The 20019-nt window shown below is 36.5% G+C and overlaps 5 protein-coding genes across 6 annotated transcripts; 3 read left to right on the forward strand and 2 right to left on the reverse strand.

Moving 5' to 3' along the window:
- The first annotated feature begins 387 nt into the window (after positions 1–387).
- On the forward strand, positions 388–4374 carry LOC124207572 (DNA helicase MCM8-like). Its single transcript, XM_046605109.1, has 15 exons — positions 388–684; positions 737–877; positions 946–1178; positions 1244–1669; positions 1752–1853; positions 1910–2101; positions 2340–2424; positions 2491–2646; positions 2731–2900; positions 2974–3008; positions 3085–3262; positions 3321–3460; positions 3537–3756; positions 3833–3994; positions 4065–4374. The coding sequence occupies exons 1-15, from the start codon at positions 540–542 to the stop codon at positions 4260–4262; spliced, it is 2583 nt and encodes an 860-aa protein (XP_046461065.1). The 5' UTR covers positions 388–539; the 3' UTR covers positions 4263–4374.
- LOC124207573 (adenylosuccinate synthetase-like) lies at positions 4281–8672 on the reverse strand. 2 transcript variants are annotated; one of them, XM_046605111.1, is made up of 13 exons: positions 8117–8672; positions 7933–8006; positions 7785–7871; positions 6719–7071; positions 6336–6438; positions 6148–6278; positions 5946–6069; positions 5634–5864; positions 5418–5572; positions 5237–5361; positions 4998–5124; positions 4812–4932; positions 4281–4750 (listed from the first exon to the last, which is right to left on the reverse strand). In XM_046605111.1, the coding sequence occupies exons 4-13, from the start codon at positions 6917–6919 to the stop codon at positions 4698–4700; spliced, it is 1371 nt and encodes a 456-aa protein (XP_046461067.1). In that variant the 5' UTR covers positions 6920–7071; positions 7785–7871; positions 7933–8006; positions 8117–8672; the 3' UTR covers positions 4281–4697. The 2 variants fall into 2 exon arrangements, with proteins under 2 accessions (XP_046461067.1, XP_046461066.1); XM_046605110.1 differs by having other exon boundaries at positions 8232–8470.
- Positions 8673–8702: 30 nt separating this feature from the next.
- On the reverse strand, positions 8703–10002 carry LOC124207575 (N-alpha-acetyltransferase 40-like). The gene is made up of 5 exons (XM_046605113.1): positions 9707–10002; positions 9499–9644; positions 9266–9424; positions 9039–9197; positions 8703–8940 (listed from the first exon to the last, which is right to left on the reverse strand). The coding sequence occupies exons 1-5, from the start codon at positions 9788–9790 to the stop codon at positions 8844–8846; spliced, it is 645 nt and encodes a 214-aa protein (XP_046461069.1). The 5' UTR covers positions 9791–10002; the 3' UTR covers positions 8703–8843.
- Positions 10003–10104: 102 nt separating this feature from the next.
- LOC124207574 lies at positions 10105–11443 on the forward strand. Its single transcript, XM_046605112.1, has 4 exons — positions 10105–10506; positions 10571–10633; positions 10698–10790; positions 10856–11443. The coding sequence occupies exons 1-4, from the start codon at positions 10230–10232 to the stop codon at positions 11326–11328; spliced, it is 906 nt and encodes a 301-aa protein (XP_046461068.1). The 5' UTR covers positions 10105–10229; the 3' UTR covers positions 11329–11443.
- A 1881-nt stretch (positions 11444–13324) lies between these two features.
- LOC124207577 (L-fucose kinase-like) lies at positions 13325–20013 on the forward strand. Its single transcript, XM_046605116.1, has 20 exons — positions 13325–13348; positions 13449–13605; positions 13708–13798; positions 15431–15607; positions 15668–16030; positions 16101–16231; positions 16297–16633; positions 16698–17187; positions 17494–17678; positions 17742–17934; positions 18000–18051; positions 18144–18216; positions 18285–18497; positions 18598–18747; positions 18849–18899; positions 19022–19113; positions 19204–19379; positions 19444–19590; positions 19667–19743; positions 19826–20013. The coding sequence occupies exons 5-20, from the start codon at positions 15731–15733 to the stop codon at positions 19913–19915; spliced, it is 2757 nt and encodes a 918-aa protein (XP_046461072.1). The 5' UTR covers positions 13325–13348; positions 13449–13605; positions 13708–13798; positions 15431–15607; positions 15668–15730; the 3' UTR covers positions 19916–20013.
- The last annotated feature ends 6 nt before the right edge of the window (positions 20014–20019 follow it).

Consider the following 20019-nt stretch of genomic DNA (forward strand, 5'->3'; position numbering starts at 1 on the left):
TTTTCTTAAAGTTCCCTGGATTAAATAAGTTACGAGAATACGGAGAGTCCCGATGCATTAATTTTCCGTAATATGTTGATATTGCTATAAAATAAGACGAAGAATTCTTTGTTGTTGCTTGAATATATATTTTTCATTGAGAGTAAGTGTTTTATTTTTTTTTTTATTATTAAAAAAAAATCAAATTTAAACTAGATAAAAACATAATTAATGTGTTTATTTTCTGAGAGGATTATGGCTAGTGATTCTTCCAATTACAAAATACAAAGTTCATGTAAAATATTTGTTTTTGCAATTATGTGGAGGTTATAAACTACTTGAATTTACTACAATTATGAACAATTCACAACTAGGGTTTTCTAGGTCGAATCGAATCTTACCCATCCTTCAGAATGGGCTTCACTTTCTGTCGTCTGCAATGTTAGCGGCGGTTTTTTATCCTTGGAAAAATCAAAACTTTGAACCACATCATAGCTATTGCAGTCTTTTTTGTTCTAGTTAATTCCATGTTCACCCCAAAAAGTTAAGTTTGTTTAGCTATGGCAGATTCAGGAAATAATTCTAGAGGTAAAGAAAGAGGTGGGTTTCGTGGTAGAGGCAATAACAACTGGAGGTCTAATAGATGGAGAGGACGTGGATATCAAAGAGGCCGAGGATCAACAAGAAACAATGACAACAATAACGGTAATGAGAAACTTTAATTTGTTTCTGATTTATTCTAAAAATGTTTATAAAGATATTAGAGATCCTCCTTCAAACCAAAATATTCAGTCTTCTGACAGCGAGACACCAGCAAGGCAGAGGAATCGTATAAATCAGCATTTCCCACCAGTATCTTGTCCATATAAAGGGTGGAAACATTACTTCCCATCAGAAGGTATCAACACACTTAGAGAATTGAAAGATTTATCTAATAAAACTTATAAATTTCCATAATTTTCACAGATTTTGTTCCAACTACGAGAACAGTTCAAAAAATTAATTGGTCAATTGAGTTATTTTCCAATCAAGAAGACTTGTGTGACTTCAGTGCTGCAGTAGAGAATGGCGGATTTCCCCTAGATTATAAATTCTTGATTGAAGATCAATACTTTTGTGAAGTATGGCCTCAGTTCAAAGATGATCTAATTAATACCCCTACAAATACATTAGCAGTGCTGAGTCTAGCAATGTACCAGGTAAATAAATTGAAATATAACCTGAAAATAGCATGTTTCATGTAACTACAGCATGTATTCCACAGCTGCTTGTGGAAAATGCCGAAAAAGATGGGAACGCTGACGCGGAGGATGACCTCTCTCAGAGAAGCAAACTAGCAAATGACGTACCTTATATTCGTGCTCGATTGATCAACTACAGAAAAATTACTCCTCTCAAGAATCTTCGTGCTGCCCTTTTCGGAAAGTTGGTCGCCGTGTCTGGAACCTGTGTGCGGGCATCCAACACCACTCCTCTGTGCCTATCTCTAGCATTCCAATGCCGCACATGTTCGGGCGTAATGACTTACCCTCAAACTGATGGGAAATATGAATCACCACCTCGCTGCATCTTAGATAGGGATAGCTTGCAGTGCACTGGAACCAACTTCGACCCTCTCAGAAGTTCGACCAAAAACGTAACGATAGAATGGCAGTCGATCCGCATTCAAGAAAACAGTTCCGAAAATCTCGTAATTATCTTACCATAATATCTCATTAGGTTACGACATGATTTATGATGGACTTTGGTTGCTCATGCTTTTAAAAATTCAGGAAATAGGCAGGATTCCACGGTCAGTCGATTGCGAATTAATGGAAGATCTGGTGGGCACTTGCACTCCGGGAGAAGTGATCACGGTGATTGGCATTGTTAAGGTATATACTTTAACTGTCCACAAAATAACTTGAGCATAACATTGCTTTGTTCGAAGGCTGTTAACGTGACAGACTCCGATCGTGGATCTAAAGATAACAGCATGTTCACCTACTACATTGAAGCGGTTTCCATTCATAACCAAGACCGGGGAAGCAAGGCTGAAGCCGAAACCGAGCCGTTAAGTGAAACAACGTCTTCATGTACTGGACTTCTGACGTTTAACATGAAAGATTACCACGCAATTCGGGTTAGTCTTATTTCCTTACAAGAATACGGTCTTGAATGTATTAGAATTCAATTTATTTTCGTCTTTGATTTCCATAATTATCTTTTTAAATATTCCTGAACATTGTTCCAAGCGTTTGAACAACATTTTTTCGCCCATGAAAAAAACTGTTTATTAACTGATAATGATTATAAAAAACAAACAAACCAAAGCAAACAACAGCTTAAAATTAAATAATTTTTTTGTATTACAATTACAGAAAATTCACGAAGAACCAAATCTATTTGCCTTTCTAGTGGCTTCGCTATGTCCTTCCATATATGGCAACAATTTAGTTAAAGCAGGTAGCCTATTTGCAATCTTTTGTATCTTACGAATATGACATGGTATGTATGATCTCATCCTTCTAGGACTGCTTCTTGGTCTCTTCGGCGGTAACAATTCCCCGATATATGCTTCGAAAGGTCCGTTTTCGAAAAGAGCCGACATTCATGTTTTGATCGTTGGTGATCCTGGTCTCGGGAAATCCCAAATGCTCCATGCCTGCTCTATGGTTTCTCCACGAGGTTCATTAAACACCTATCTTTGTTTCCTTTTTTTAAAAAATGTTGGCCTTTTTTTTAAAAATGCAATGATACTTATTTTTACAGGTGTTTTCGTGTGTGGTAACTCAACGACGAATTCCGGCTTGACAGTTACTCTAACAAAGGATGGAAAAACAAATGGTAACGAGTACACTCTAGAAGCTGGCGCTCTGGTATTGGGAGATCAAGGAACGTGTTGTATCGATGAATTTGATAAAATGAGTGGACAGCATCAAGTAAGTATTCTGTCTAAAAATTATTTGAAATTTCGTCCCAGTAACGTTTAGTTATTGTTTTCATTCGTTTAAGGCTTTATTGGAAGCTATGGAACAACAAAGCATAAGGTACAGTACATGTCAACACTATAAAAACCCAGAGCAGTTCACGTTTTTATGAGACAACTAAATTTACTTTTATCAGTTTGGCTAAAGCTGGCGTTGTTTGCACTTTGCCTGCACGCACGTCCATTCTTGCTGCCGCCAATCCGGTGGGAGGTCATTATAACCGAGCTAAAACAGTATCGGAAAATATTAAACTTGGACCAGCGCTTCTCTCCCGTTTTGACTTGGTTTTCCTCTTACTAGATCGACCGGACATGGTACATATTGACATAAAATCAATTTATATAAAATTAAAAAAAATTAATATTCTATTAGACCGTAGATGTGATGTTGACTGAACACATTATGGCGTTGCATGCCGGAAAAAAATCTATTAATTCCAATGCGTCTAGGTCCGCCGACTGGAGAAATTCGTCCTTGGTCAGTAGTTCAGAGGAAAATGAAAACACTCTCAAGTAATCACAATGATGTTATTTTAGGGTAAAATTTTGTTGTAGTTTAGCGTTAAGCCTATTCTGAATTTATTCACAGAGCTCGACTTGTTTTGGATGATGCCAACGCAGATCTTCTACCAGCGCCTTTGCTTAGGAAGTATATTGCTTACGCTCGGGAATACGTTCATCCTGTATTGAGTGAAGAAGCTAAAAAGGAAATCAACGATTTTTATTTACACTTGCGCATGTCGCAATACTCCAGTGATTCGACTCCAATCACTCCTAGACAGTTGGAATCCCTTGTGCGACTTTCTCAGGTACAGACACAAGAGCCAAGTTTTTTCTTCATAATCGTTCTACAAAATTAATGAAACCAAATTGTGAAAATGTAAGGCGCGTGCTAAAGCAGAGCTACGCATAGAAGTGTCAGGGCAAGACGCCCGCGACGTCATAGAGTTGGTGAAAACTAGCTTTGACGACGTATTCAAGAACGAATTTGGTGCACTGGATTTCAGCCGCTCACTAAATGGTTCGGGTATGAGTTCCCGCAATAAAGTAAGATACAACATTCTAAGCTTCTACACCTGTTGTAATGTGCTACAAATATATTTGGTAATACCTTCAGGGCAAGCGATTCGTCGAATTCCTTCAATCCTATGCCAGCAAGAATGATAAAACAACTTTCAAACTTGACGAACTGAAAACGCTGGCAGATCAATGTGGAGTGGGCCAAAAAGGAAACTTTAAGCAATTCATCGAAACACTAAATAATCAAAATTATTTGCTGCACAAGGGAGGTTGCGTTTATAAGTTGGTAACTTAAATTGAGTTCTTGAAATGGTCGGTTGGTTGATGTGTGTACTGTGAACAAGACGTGCACGATTACAAAAGGTTGCCAAGAAATTGAAATAAACACTGAAGATTTGAAAGTAGTACATATGAATGAGGTGAGAGTTCTTAGTAATGCCCTATATAGAAGAAAGTTACACATGTAAAAATTGAACAGCTTTTCTGAGGAGGTAAAAACGGAGATGATATTACTTCCGATTTAAAAATAACGGATGACTGTGCGGATGCCTACAGACCGTCAATCACTTTTTTTTTGGCAGAATAATTCGCCAACGACTACTAGTATCTTACCGTCGACAGTTAGAAATAGTTAGTAAACATGAAAAAAGTTCCCCAAATGACAGATGTTCCGACCCCGAGATACGACGCCCCGTCCTACACCTCCTTAGTTAATGCACATCCCATCAGACTAATAAAGTTGAATCATAGAGCCTCGATCCTTTCCTACACCGATCCACCGCACTGAAAACAAACATAGGCAATCAACATTTTTACAAAACGTAAATAGTAAATGATGACGTACCTGGCAGTTCTAATTTTTCTTCAATTATTTCAACATATTTGCGAGCATTTTCAGGCAAATCATCAAAAGTTCTGACACCTTCGGTGGACGTCTCCCACCCAGGCAACGTTATGTAGTTGACCTAAGGAAGAATGGGAAATTACAAATAATAACTGGAAATTTAAACTAGATTTCTAGTAGAAATACTTCAACAGCAGCTAGTTCGGTGGTACTCGTTGGAAAGTGGTTCAGTTCTTTGCCGTTCAAACTATACGAGACACCAATTTTGATCTCTGGTAGAACATCCAGAATATCCAATTTGGTCAGGGCGATACTGTAATGAAATAAAGTTAAGAGAACTTAAAATTGTCTTCTAATTTGCCATTCTAACAATTATCTAGATTAAGATCATGAAATTAGTTAGATAATAATTTTAAAAAACTTACGCTGTATAGCCGTTAACCATATGCGTGTGGCGCAGCACCGCTAAATCCAACCACCCACAACGCCTTTTCCGCTTTGTAGTTACACCGATCTCACCGCCACGTGTTTGAAGCAATTCTCCAATTTCCTAAACAAATTATTCAAGTGAAAAAACTGAGTGCACGTAAAAATATTCTTTATTACGTTTAATTGTTCCGTGGGGAAAGGACCATCTCCTACGCGTGTTGTGTAGGCTTTCACTACACCGTATACATCTCCAATAAGTGACGGAGGTAGACCAAGCCCCGTGCAAACACCTCCGACACTGCAGTTTGATGAGGTAACATAAGGATAAGTTCCTAGGAAATAATACTTTGAGGTTACATGTGTCAAAAAAAAAAAACGTAAATTTTGAGTTACCAAAATCAATATCCAACATGGCAGCGTTAGCACCTTCGACCAAGACTGTTTTACCAGCTTTCACAGCTCCATTCAGATAAGAAATGGTCTCCACCACAAATGGACGGACTTGCTCGGCATAACCCTTGTATTTTTCGAGTTCTGCATCAATATCCACATTCAAGTCAGGCAACATGCGTTGGTAAGCTGCAACCAAGGTACGCAATTTTTCCGCAAACATAAGCGAATCACCTAAATAAAAAAGTAATGAATAAAAAAATCATTCATTGCTTGAATTGCTTCTTTGTGTAAAGATTAAATTGTGGTATGTACCCAACAAGTCGGCGATGCGGATTCCATTACGTGTGGCTTTGGACGAATAGGTTGGTCCAATTCCTTTTTTTGTTGTTCCCAAGGACTTGCCACCTTTTTCTTGCTCTTGTAACCCATCAGCTTGCTTAAGAGAGAGAAAAAAAACATCATAAGCTGCAACTAACTGTTATCATTATACACAAAATATTGTAATTAAACTCACTTGATGAAAATCAAACACCAAATGTGCTCGATCAGAAATTAAGAGACAGTCTCTCAGATGAGTAAGACCCTTGGCTTCATTTTTCTGAAGTTCTTCAAACATTTGGGGCAAGTGTACAACCACACCATTACCTAAGAAAATAATTTATTAATAAACAAACAAGATAGAAACAATAGAAAGTTAATTACCAATAATTGATTTGGATTTGGGGTTAATGATACCGCTGGGCAACAGATGAAAATCATATTCTTTGTCGCCCACAACAACAGTGTGACCAGCATTGTTACCTCCCTGAAAACACAAAATGAAAAATATTAGTAATGAATCTTGTTTCCATTTTAAAATGTGAAGAAACACTGTACATCTAGAAAAAAAATGTGAAGCTGCAAAAAATTAAACCTCATCAACTTACGACTCAATACATTTTTCACAACAAACTAATTGTTTATACTACATCTCAACCTAAACAAATTATCATTTTCCGTACCCAAAAAATTTATTTAAATACATGCAAGGGTTAAACTAACAAACTTAGCATACAGTAAAATGATAAAATATTTCTAGGCGATACCTGGCATCTGGCTACTATGTCGGCATCACCGGCGAGCATGTCGACCACTTTTCCTTTTCCTTCGTCACCCCATTGTGCACCTAAAATAACCGTAGCCTTATTTTTCACTTGATTAGCTTCAAGAAGTCTTGGTCGTTTTGCTAATCTCGTCTCCGATTCTTGATCGTTGTGTCCATTCGCCTCCTTTTTCGTATCTCCCATTTTTGTCTACCCACGTGTTGCTGGTCGTGGTGGAAATGGGCAGTGCAAGCCACTCACTTCTTGTCGAACGCCGTTGCCGGGATACTACCATAAAACCATGTAGTGTATAAGTCGTCGTATAGAGTGACCTTGGTGGCGAAAACTGTAGTCGGCTGAAAATATTGAAAATCAATGAGATTTGTAAACTAATTACTAATCTCTAACATATTTTCTAACTTCTAAATCTGTTCTATCAATCAAAATGTATTGTTAATTTTTTGTTTGACATAAGATATAGTTATAATTATACTATTTATTATTCTTTATATTTTTTTTTAAAGGAGCTTGTTAATATACTCGAGAATAGATGGCGGTGTTCGACAGTGCACAACAATGCACAACATACAACACCATGGAAAAAAAATAAAATAAAAAATCAGATGAAGACATCAAAATGAAATAGAAACTTTTGTTTAACAATTAACAATAAAAACCAGAAAGAAGAGGAACTTTATATAAATAATCGATAGGGGGTGCAGTACGATAGATGATGATAACGTGCGCAGAATACATTTTCAAGTGATTGCGGCGCCCTTCGAACGAGGGATCTCAACTTAGATATTATATCAATAATTAAACTATATACTACTGTGAGGAAAATTGTGCAACGTCACTTTTAATCTACAAGGTAATAGCACTTGGGAACAGTAGAGATAAGATTTAAAACAATTATTTTAATATCAAACACATTGTAACTTTGTAAGTAAAAAATTGTTAATAATGCCCGTATAATAAATTCGGAACAAAAAATTTAAATGATTTCTCTTTGATTAACGAAATGGGACTTAGGTGTAATATTCAAGAAAGTTTTAAAATTGTTCCTTACTTATATGTGTCTTAATCTGGACGCTGTGGTGTTTCGCGGCCTTTGCTGCGTCGGTTTAAATAAAACACAGTGGCTACTCCTTACTCCCTAGTCAAATCCGAACAGGAATAACTTTCGTAAAAGCCCGAAACCGTGGTTTCTCTCGTACCTTTATATGTTTAAGGTGAGCGACGGTGGAGACGACTGGCGAGGAACACGGAGTCGAATAAATCTCGCGGGGATCTGGTTCAAAGAAGAAAGATGATGGAATATTCGTTAAGATGGTGAAAACTTGTTCTTATCATGTGGTGCAATTTGAAATAGCTTAGTTTATGAGTTATATTATTAAATACAGTAATGGATTCGGCACGTAAGTCTATAATCTAAATTAACTAATGACATATAATCACAGATGATACAAAAATTCATCATGCGTGACGGAGACTCAGGTGATCGGAACTGACATACTGGATGCAGGTTATTTCCAGTCGGCTCTTGTTGGCAGGATGTTTTCATCATGATAAGAGGTAGTAATGTGAAGCTCATGTCACGCGAGAAAATCAGAAGCTCCTTGATCTCACGTACTTTCAATTTTGGCACAAACCGTGGCCTCAATTTTGTCGCATGACGTCACCGTTCAAACTTTAAACAACCCCTTAACACCAACAGCACGTAATAGCACAATGCAGCAAAATAACACTAGCGCAGCCTTGCGTTGACTTTAGAAGTCTCCGGCTACAACGTGCTCGAGACGGAAATAAACACTTTTGTGTACATCTATGTTATGGAACATTGCCATCAAATAACTGTAGCATATCTATTTCCGCAAGTGTTCTGCTGACAAACCCATTTCACTTGATGCAACAAATGTATAGCAGGCCTACTTCTACACTTCAATAAGTTATAAGAACACTAATTAAGCAAAAACTAAATGTTAGCCGGAGTTTGATATTGGTATATATGTGTTCCGCTATTGATGTTATGATGATGGGATGGATTGGGTGAAAAAAAAAACACGGTTAAGAACTTTTTAGTTGGTAAAAAAATGATCAACTTTTATACACATGTGACCTGGTCATGTTAATTTTTTGTTGTACTTTTTCTACATTTACTCAAAATTTCATAATCAAATTGTTCTTCAAGTGTGTTTTCTGGGCTGGTTTCATCAACAGAATATCTATAAGGGAATTTGAAGTAAAATAACAAAACATTTTCAAATCCTGAAATTAAAAACTTAATGATGGATTGACTGATTTGAGGTTGGTGAGTGCATACCCAAGGTTTTTGAAAAATCCAACTGCATTAAAATTGTGCACAAATACAGTAAGCACAACTTTCTTCAAGTTGGCAGTAAAGGCCATCAGCTCCAAAATTTGAAGCATGAATCGACCAAGTCCCTTCTTTCTGCATTCCATTTCCAATTGCAATTCATAGCTGTAAAATTCATGCAATGCTGAGCATCATTACGGTTTAAAATGTGATTAGTCAAGTTAAGATAATACCAATATAAAACAGGAAAGCCGTAGTCCATGTCAAACCGGAAATGAGAAAAAGCTATTGGATTACCCTCTTTTGTAAAGGCAACCAAATACCAAGCAGAATCTTCAGTCATTTCTAATAACTTCTCTTTCTCATTCCAGCCCCAAGCACTATCTTCATACCTGCACATTTAAGTTACCACAAATGTTAATCAACTTCAGAAAATTTGTTATCAAGCTTATGAAATGAATCATACATTTGTTTCATGTTCCTTTTCAACAGGTCAAATGACCAATCAATTGTAGCTTGGTCAAGTTGGGAGACTTTACAACATTTAAATTGAACCTCTAACCCATTTCGCGAAAAAGACTGAAACGCTATCAAATGTCCAAGAGGATTTTCCTATATTTTAAAAAGAATGTCAATAATGTATTGGTTGGAATGTCAATTGATGAGGAACTCACTTGATTATTCGCCTTCTTCACGACTGTTTCGTCTTCAGTTAACGCTTTTGATTTTTTCTTCAACCTTTTCTTTCTAGAGAACATTTTTAGCCAAAAAATTATTTGCCTATTTGGCGTCTATATTCTATAATTCAAGATGTGTCAAATGGACTCAAATCAACGTGAAATAAAAATTGGAGAAGCTAAAGCAACGGCGGGAACTGGAATCGTCTACCACTGTTGCCATTGCTTACAATTAGCCTGTTTTAATTATTTCCATGATTTCCATTTATCCAGAGCCATAGATACCTGGTCAGTTCATGGCTGTGTTGGCTTCCCTATCCCGGTTTCAGGGTAAACGTATCCCCGATTTTCAGACATTTTAGGGCGGAGCTTGTCAGAAGTTGTGAAGTGGAAGAATGAATCAGCGCCATCTAGTGATAAGACGTTGAATACTTTCGGCGGCCATTTTTGTGTAATATGTGAATACGGCGGCCATCATCGTGTATTACGTGAATGAAGCCTAACCATAATTTCTGTAAAAATGGTTGGCAGGTGTGCTGTTCCTGGTTGTAAAACAACATATTACAAAGGAAATCAAAAAGAAAACGAGGTTACCCTGTTTACAATTCCTAAAACTTCATTATCAAAATGGCAAGAACTAATTCCATGTAGCAATTTGACGAGCACCTCACTTATTTGCTACCGTCATTTTGACGAAAGTGACTTTAAATCAGGGATTGAAATTTTTAACGTGTTCCATCCTTTCCAACGTAGGCATCTTAATGCTGGAGCAATTCCCAAACATTTTCTCATAAATGGTATGTATTTCCTTTCATGTAAAATCTTTAATGTCACACAGAAACTAAACCATTTTCATTTTAGATACATCTAGCCGACAAGCAATGCAAAATGTTGATTGTTTTAAATGGAGAAATAACCTTAATGGTATTTTTACATATGTTTATTTTGTTTAATATTAAATAACGCAATTCTTAAATATATTTTGTAGTGGAAGCAAATGCTAGCAATGCATCAGTAAGGAAACGACCAAAAGTAGACAAAATACCTACTACGACAAAGAGAAAAAAATTGGACAGTACAGGTATTGATAATAGTTCTCTTTATATTATATTTTGAAGAGCAATTGCTTTAAATTTAATCTTATAGCACCCTCCATGGAAGTTACCTCTACTATTCAAGAAACAATCGACATTCACCAGGCTGCTGAAGAAGCTATTTTTGATCCACTTCCTGGTGTAAACGAAAACGTTGCTGTTGTCATTGAAGATTCGACAGTTACATCACCTTCTATGGAAGCAAGCTCTACTAATTTCAAGTCTAATTTTGTGACATTTCAGTCACTAGTAACTTTATCAATGATACCAAAGAATTGGATATGGTCTTTTGATCAAATCAAACAAATGATTTATTGCATTTCGATGGATCAACTACCAAATGGAAATTATAATGTGAAAAGTGTACATTTTCAAAACAAACAAGAAGTAATGTATTATGTCAACGGAAAGAACATTCCATCAAGCACTACTGCTTTGTCAAACCATTTCAGAACAGTTGAAAATATAACGCAATTGATAAAGGATTTCAACGATCGAAAAATTTGTTCATGCATTCCTCATTAAAGGTTCATAAATATTAACTTTTAATCTCGTCTTTCTGGTATATTGGACTCAGCTGGCGTGTTAAGATCGAAATATTGCAGAAAGAGAATACATTTCAAAGTAACTGAGAATAAAACGTACCATGTATTTACACCACATATTTTTTTTACACAACCAAACAATAAAATGTAAAAATGTGAGGACACTTAAAAAGATAGGACACTTAGAAGTTAGATAAAACTTAGAGGTTTGACAGTTGGATACTTCTCCTTTTTATTATTGTTCACTTCTTGTAGAAAAGTAAGCTGTGATTGGCCAATGAGTTTTTCATAGACCCTTCCTGATTGGCTGGCTTCACGTAGTAGCTGACACACTCACTAGAGGCGCTCATTCATTCTTCCAAATCGGACCACGTTTACCCTGAAACCGGGATAGGGAAGCCAACACAGCCATGAACTGACCAGGTATCTATGGCTCTGATTTATCTTACCCTTACGTCCATTTATTTAGTAATTTATATGAGCTATCCAATAGGTGTGGAGAACTAAAAAATTTGCATACACAGCTATACAATATCTATTTACTAGTTTCAATATTAAATTGCTTACCGCATTTTAATTTATTTATATCCCGAAGCGCAAGCCAGAGTACTCTAATTTGCCGCTAGACGGTGCTAGTGTTTGTTTATATACTCTTATCTTGTACACAACTACCAATACCACAACTACAGACTACACAGACAGATGTAACTTCACAACAAACTTTAAGAGCTTAGTCGTTATTAGTTGATCAATTTATACAGTAAAACAAAAAAGTGCGTTCAATTAAACACGCATCGAAAATTAAATAGCATTAAAAAAAAATTAATTTTTATGATTAGTAAAAAATGTGGACTTGCATTGCTATTTCCTCAGCATCTGCACAAACAGGTATTCGTCTAAGTGTAAATTATATTTCTAATAAATAAAATTTTGTATATGGATTGATGTTTTGAGCCAGTTTGTTGGCGGTTCGTTGGCGTCACTCTCTACTTCCAGGATTGGTACATGGGTCTCAAACTCCTGCTCAAACTCCTCTCCAAACTGTTGCTCGCTGCCACAAGTGCCTTCCTCCAAGAGTTCCTCAGAATCTGCACAAGCGCCTTCCTCCAAGAGTTCTTCAGCATATGCACAAACAGGTATTCGTCTAAATGTAAATTATATTTCTAATAAATACAATTTTGTATTTACCACTTTCAGATGGATTGACGTTTTGAGCATCCACTTCCAGGATTGCTACATGAGAATTAGGTAAAATGTCATCCGAGAAATATTGGATTCCATAAGCCAAACGTTCATTATCTAATTAAGGTTAATAATTTAATTTAATAGAAGGTAAAATGTTTTAATAATTCGTGTAAAGTTAACTTACCGAAACAGAACGGTCCAAGTTCATGGTGGATGCTATCACAACTGAAAAACATTGCCTTTTTTAGAATGATTTTACATATAATGTTCAGTAATCAAATCACTTACAGGTGACACCAATATTCTCCCTTTTCAAGATATACATACTCCTGATCCATGATAAGTTAAAGAAAAAGTGAAATAATTTTTTTTATAATAATATTTTATTTTGTTATTCGTCAGTTTAATGGTCTTCATTTATTTTCCCTTATACTACAGACTGCTGGGCGATCCAGAACTCATCAAGGTGAAGAAAGGTGACCTAATTCAGCTCCAGAGACATGGTTTTTCTTTTGGGTAAAGGTTCGAGATTTGAAAGCAAACAAGGCAGATAAGGTATTCTAAAAAAAAACTTTGTTAAAACTTCATACTTCAAACAACTTTGTTTTAGACTCAAATTGACACTGCTGTCAAGGAGTTACTTGCATTGAAAAGCAAGTTTAAGTTGGCAACCGTCATGGAGTGGAAGGCAGATAGTGCAATCCCAAGTCAAGTGGAGAAACAAGACGAAGATTCAACATTAAATGTGGAGATGAAATGATTTATTGGAAAGTAAAGAAAGCTGACAAGGTACGATAGATGGAAAAAGAGAGAAGGTAAGAAAGACACAGACATTTTTTAACACAAACACACATATGAAGACACTTTACTCTGAATTTTTTTACTCTTGTTTTTCTTCTCCTTTTCTCCTCATAGCCATTTACTCTTCATCCTCGTCGAGGCTGCAATCTGAAAAGGATCTCGACAGATCGCTGTCCTCGTCCGAGGTGCTGCTTTCCACCAAATTCAACCTGGCCTTTTTGGCTTTCTTTTTGCGTAGGGCCTTTTTCCTCTTACGCTCTCCTTCTCCTAGGTTTTTAATTTAAAAATTTTTATTTTTTAATTTGTGATTAATTATGATGTCTTACCTTCAGATATGTCAGAATCATTTGTGATGTTGTATTGTTGTTTCCAGAATTGAGGTCTCCAGAAGAATCCGATTCCCCCTGAGAGGATTCAACACAGGGGGAACATCTTCCTTGTCGGAACTTTCATCATCAGAGGCTGTAAGTTCAAATCAAATCAGTAAGTTATACATTTATCTTAATAGTCATAAAGGTGAAACTTACTTTCTCGATACTTGAGGTGTTTCTCATAGATCTTGCACCAACTGAAATGTGAACTCAGACACCTAGAAATAATAAGATACAAGACAAATTAAAGTACAACCTACAACCTGACAAACTTTAAATTGTCTTTTACTTACTTTGTACAAAAGTAGAGTAGACATCCATTGTGTAATAATTGTAAACAGAAAGCAAATTCAGCAGGAAGCAAATTTAGAAATGTTTTGAGAGAAGTTTTCAATTTCAAGGTCTTTTCGATTTTTTCTATTTGACGGACTCCCCCAACGTCAAGTTGGAGTCCGTAAATCTAGATGGCTCTAGGGTACGAATGGGCTTCACTCTCTGTCGTCTGCAATGTTAGCGGCGGAAGGCAGAGGTTCAACAAGAAATAATGATAACAATAATAATGTGCAACTTAAATTTGTTTCTTATTTATTCTAAAATGTTTACAAATAAGATATTAGAGATAAAGAATAAAGAAACTAAAATGTTCAATCTTCTGACATCGAAACGCTATCAAATGTCCAAGAGGATTTTCCTATATTTTAAAAAGAATGTCAATAATGTATTGGTTGGAATGTCAATTGATGAGGAACTCACTTGATTATTCGCCTTCTTCACGACTGTTTCGTCTTCAGTTAACGCTTTTGATTTTTTCTTCAACCTTTTCTTTCTAGAGAACATTTTTAGCCAAAAAATTATTTGCCTATTTGGCGTCTATATTCTATAATTCAAGATGTGTCAAATGGACTCAAATGAGTCAAATCAACGTGAAATAAAAATTGGAGAAGCTTTAAAGCAAAGGCGGGAATTGGAATCGTCTACCACTGTTGCCACTGCTTACAATTAGCCTGTTTTAATAATTTCCATGATTTCCATTTATCTTATGTCCATTTATTTAGTAATTTATATGAGCTATCCAATAGGTGTGGAGAACTAAAAAATTTGCATACACAGCTATATAATATCTATTTACTAGTTTCAATATTAAATTGCTTACCGCATTTTAATTTATTTATATCCCGAAGCGCAACCCAGAGTACTCTTATTTGCCGCTAGACGGTGCTAGTGTTTGTTGATATACTGTTATCTTGTATACACAACTACCACAACTACAGACTACACAGACAAATGTAACTTCACAACAAACTTTAAGAGCTTAGTCGTTATTAGTTGATCAATTTATGCAGTAAAATAAAAAAAGTGCGTTCCATTAAACACGCATCGAAAATTAAATAGCTTTTTTTCCAAAAAAATTAATGTTTATGATTAGTAAAAAATGTGGACTTGCATTGCTATAGCCTGTTCAGATCCTAAATGGGCTAATGCTATCACAGAAGAGTTATCTATTCTTAACAACAAAGGCCTTTTAAATTCTCAGTTGTCTTGTGTTGTACTAAAAGATACTGGTGGATTGAGTGACGTTGAGGAAACTCTGAATACTTTGCTGGTTACAGCGGAAAAACTCTGTAACAATGATGGGTTTGAAAATGTACTTACTAGCTTAATTAGAGAAATTTATCTTTTGTAGTTGATTAAGTTACACTATTTTGTTGTTTTCTTGAAATATAGGAAACATTCGATGTCCAGAATAATTCACATATTTTGATTATTCATCATGATAAGTTTTCTGGAAATTATCCATGTTATTGGCCTAATGGCATTGCTTTTCTACCTACTCAAAATAAGAACAGAAATGGTTCTGGATTGGAAACATATCTTGAATTCATTATAAATTTATGCTGCCAGGTAAATATAAGAGACCATTCTATAAAAGGAAAATTAAGTTGTTAAGTTCTTGACATATAGCTGAAGCAAGGAGCACCACCTGGAATTTGGATTGTTTCCAGTGGTTTTGTCCTTTCTGGGCGCATGAACGAGCCGTTTGAATGGCCTCTTCCTACACCAGACGCTCTTGCGTTTATTCTGGGGAGTCAAAGCGGAAGTGCAACCCATTGTGATGTAGGGAAATTCTTGCATCCTGGAGAAGCAGTAAATTCCTTAACACGTTTTTCGCTAGATCAACTTTCCGAAGAATTTGTAGAGAATTTCAACAGTGGAATTATTTATCTGAAATCAACAGTTGCTGCAAGTTTGATTTGTTTAAGTCGGAAATTTCCTTTGAATCGTTGCACGTATATCGGGGAAGATAATGGTGCCAAAACCATGCAGGTAACGAATTGCGCTTTTGAGATGGCATTGGCACAACATTAATCCATCTCACAATAATTTTTATTTTTAGTTGTCTTTGTTCTATGATTTGCTTGGGCCTCTTTGGATTAAGGATAGACAAATTTTTTTGTCTGGTGATAGCACCCAATCACAGGATAAAATTAGTTGCATTGACAATGACGGAGATAAAGTTAAAGCTAGGTGCATTCAATTCATAATGTTTGTTTGATCATGAACACCTTAAGAAACGATTCAAATTTTTCCAGAATGATGCTTTGGGAGGAGCTTCGTGAGTTTGAATTCCGTGCGATTCCTATTAATGGAATAAAACATGTTAATTGGACTGCTCTTCCTCTGGAAAAAATCTTCCATCATTCAGATTCTTCATTATTTCCTTCCGCAAATCTTCCATCAATTTTACACAGCTTATCTAAGCAGCAGAAACCATCAACGATGCTTGTGAACAGCTTAATTGAAACCACCCTGAAAGACAACGCCGAGTTGTTTATGGTTTCTTCTTCCATTCAAACTAGCCAACCCGACCGAGTGTTGCAATTGGCAGGCAGAGCTTACTTCATCAATGTTAAAGTCGATTTGGATGAGGTTCGAGATATACTGTCTAATTTAAATCTCAAATTATAAGAATCTTTTATTATTTTTTATATAGATTCCCGAGTTTTATTTGAGTGACAACGTCTGTATGGTTGGTTATTGGATACGCGTAGAAAAAGAATTGAGATTAGGACGATCCCTTTTCTCTGCTACGGACATCCCAGTATTAGAATACAGCCATTCCCGTGCAACGATTTTTGGTCTCAACTGGTCAACCTACTTTATGCTTAAAGGAATTGAGCCAGAAGACATATGGACGTCTGATGGTGTTGCCCATTCACTTATGACTGCGCGCCTGTTTCCATTAGCTTTGGACGCTAATAGCTGGAGAGATCTGCTCTGGCTTCAAGATATTAAAGGATCTACAGATTCTCGCCTGGAGAGTTGGCGTCAAAGTAAAAGATATTCCATTGACGATTTTCGTCGCTTGAGTGATCCGGTTGCTGCGCTTCAAAATCTTCGATGGCTCAACTCTTCAGTTATCTTGCAGTCTATTTCGCATTGGCCAGGGGCATTAGCCCCATATTTTCACCGAGCCTGTGCTGGTAAGTTACAGCAACCAAGCTGCTGTGTTGATTACTAATGACGTTCATCTTGCAGTATCTACGAAAATATTTGAAATTTTTTTGTTTCTACAAGAAATTGTACACATTGTTTAAAATGTCGACTGGGGTTAGAATCCACTTTGTAAATTCGACAAGAGTAGTTAAAGGTAGAGGTAGGGGAGGTAGACAATGTAAAGTAGAAAGTAACGTTTTTGTAATAATCCGTAAATAGCCTCTTCTTTTAGAATAGTTATATACATTATCAATAACTATAATCTCTTGTGATATGCAATCTTAATTCTTTAGAAAATTGGAGTGACTCGTTACTCAGTGCTCTGGACGAGGCAGTAATAGAAGGCGACATGCGCAGTTGTTCGCGGATATTGGCCGCTATTGCTGAGCTACTGGCTTGCAAAGCTGGTTCTCAGAATGGTTTGCGTAGCGGTCCTGCTTCCAATAGTGCATGGAAACCAGCCTTTGAAATGCTAAAGGTTAGGAATTTTGAAACAAATATTCTTTTAACCCACATTTTTTAACTTTCTTTATTTGAATAGCACTCGTTGCGTGATGGTGTTCTCGCTCTGGCTGATCAACGATTGAAATGGATGTGGACTCCGGATCTTTTGCTGCGTGCTGCCCGTCATTACGAACGCGCAGTCCACATTCTCATCCATGAAACTGTTAAAAGTGTTCAAAACCATATGATAAAGAACTGCGTAGTTTCAAACATTAGCCGCCCTCCCATTGGTATTAATTTTGACTAATCAAAACGGCAATATCCGTGTTAATATTGAAAATGTGATACTTGATAGGTGAGTGGATTGAAGCGGAATGTCCTGCTAGACTCGATCTCTCTGGTGGATGGTATGTAAACATTTTATATAGGATCGTAACTCATAGCCTACATAATAAATACCAGAAAACCTATTATGTAATCGAATTCAAAATCCGTTAAGGTCGGATACTCCCCCTATTTGCTACGAAATGGGCGGAAGCGTCGTCAATATTGGAATCCTGGTTGATGGAGAAGTAATTTGATCTCATAAACAACTATACTTTTCTTTATATTTTACTAACCTGCAATCCTTTTGCAACAGAAACCAATTGGAGCTCGAGGTAGAAGACTTGAAAAGCTTCACCTTGTTTTGATTTGTGAGGGTCAGACAGAACCGCTTGTGATTTCATCGATCGACGATGTGATGGACTATAGTGATCCAACCATTCATGGGGCACTTTTAAAAGCAGCTTTGGTATGCGCTGGTGTGGTGCAAGGAAATTGTCGGCAAGATTTATCAGAGCAACTTGAAAAAGTATGGGTTATTCTTCTTTGGTTTTAGCTAATTATGTCGTAACGAGTTTTGCGCATTCTCATTTATTTTCTACTCATTTACGTCATTTTTCCAACTATAGACCTTGGGCAGCGGGCTGGAATTGCATGGCTGGTCAAAACTGCCACAAGGATCTGGATTGGGAACCAGCAGTATTTTAGCGTCAGCCTTACTAGCCGTTATTTATAGTGCCATGGGATATGAATTCAGTCGATCCCATCTTATTCATGGGGTATGCTTGAAAATAGACTTTATATTACATCATTTGTTAAAGATGCGTTGGGTTCTATTCCAAGTAATTCATTTTTTTTTTTTTTTCTGGCATTGCTACAGGTGTTACATATTGAGCAACTGTTAACAACGGGAGGTGGATGGCAGGATCAAGTATGTTAATGCAGTGGCGCAATCAACTTTTTGTTTCTCGGAGGAGGGGGATGCTGATTGCGTCACTTGGTATATTTTTTTTTAATGAAAAAATATTTTCGTCTATGTGTGGCTTTATATAGGTAGGTGGAGTAATGGGCGGTTGCAATCGAGGCCATTCCTTTGCCGATTCCAATGTGCAGGTGCATATCGAAAATATTAAACTTTCAGAAAGGTATATCCATGTCACGTAATTCATTGCATGCTTTGGAAAACAACAGTCAATTAACAATTTTATTTATTACACCTCACGCAAAATGAACAGGACTATCAGTTTGATTAATCAGAGGTTACTCCTGATACATACGGGAAAGGTGCGACTTGCCCGGAATTTACTGCAGAATGTTATCCGAATGTGGTATGCTCGTGATGTGGAGACAGTTGACTGCTTCAATCGACTTATTGAAAATGCTGATGAATGTAAAAATGCCATTTTACAAGGTATATTGTCTGAAATTCGTTAAAAATGGTGTAAAGACTCTTTAATGTATTTCGATTTGAGCAGGTGATATCGACCAGTTATGTCATGCCGTGGATGTGTATTGGCGCCAGAAGAAGGCAATTGCACCAGGATGCGAACCACAAATGGTAACAAATGTAATGGACGCATTGTCTCACTTAGTTCATGGACAGAGCCTAGCAGGCGCAGGAGGTTTGTCATTTTATTTCATTAATTCCTTTTTTTAAATAAGTTACTGAAATTAATTTCTGTCTGCGTGCGGTTAAAGGTGGGGGGTTCTATTACGGCTTCCTGAAACGCTCTGAAGACAGGGATGCAGTTGAAGAAATCATAAAATCTATCGAGGTAAAATTAATTACATTTGAACTGTGACGACCACCAATCAAGAAATCAGAATTGTTAATTGAGATATTTCATTTTCAAACAGGGATGCGAAACAATGATAATTCATAGAGCGACTATTGATCAGACTGGAATTAGTCTGAAGATTGGTGGAACACAGGTTAACATTCCGTAAAATCACATTTTGACCAGAGATGAGTGCAGAATATATGTTGGGCTATACATTATAATTTTAAATTTTTAAAGGGAAAGGAATAAACAAATTTTATCGTTTGTCTG

The sequence above is a fragment of the Daphnia pulex genome, chromosome 11 (genome assembly GCF_021134715.1).
Source record: "Daphnia pulex isolate KAP4 chromosome 11, ASM2113471v1".
Classification (NCBI taxonomy): domain Eukaryota; kingdom Metazoa; phylum Arthropoda; class Branchiopoda; order Diplostraca; family Daphniidae; genus Daphnia; species Daphnia pulex.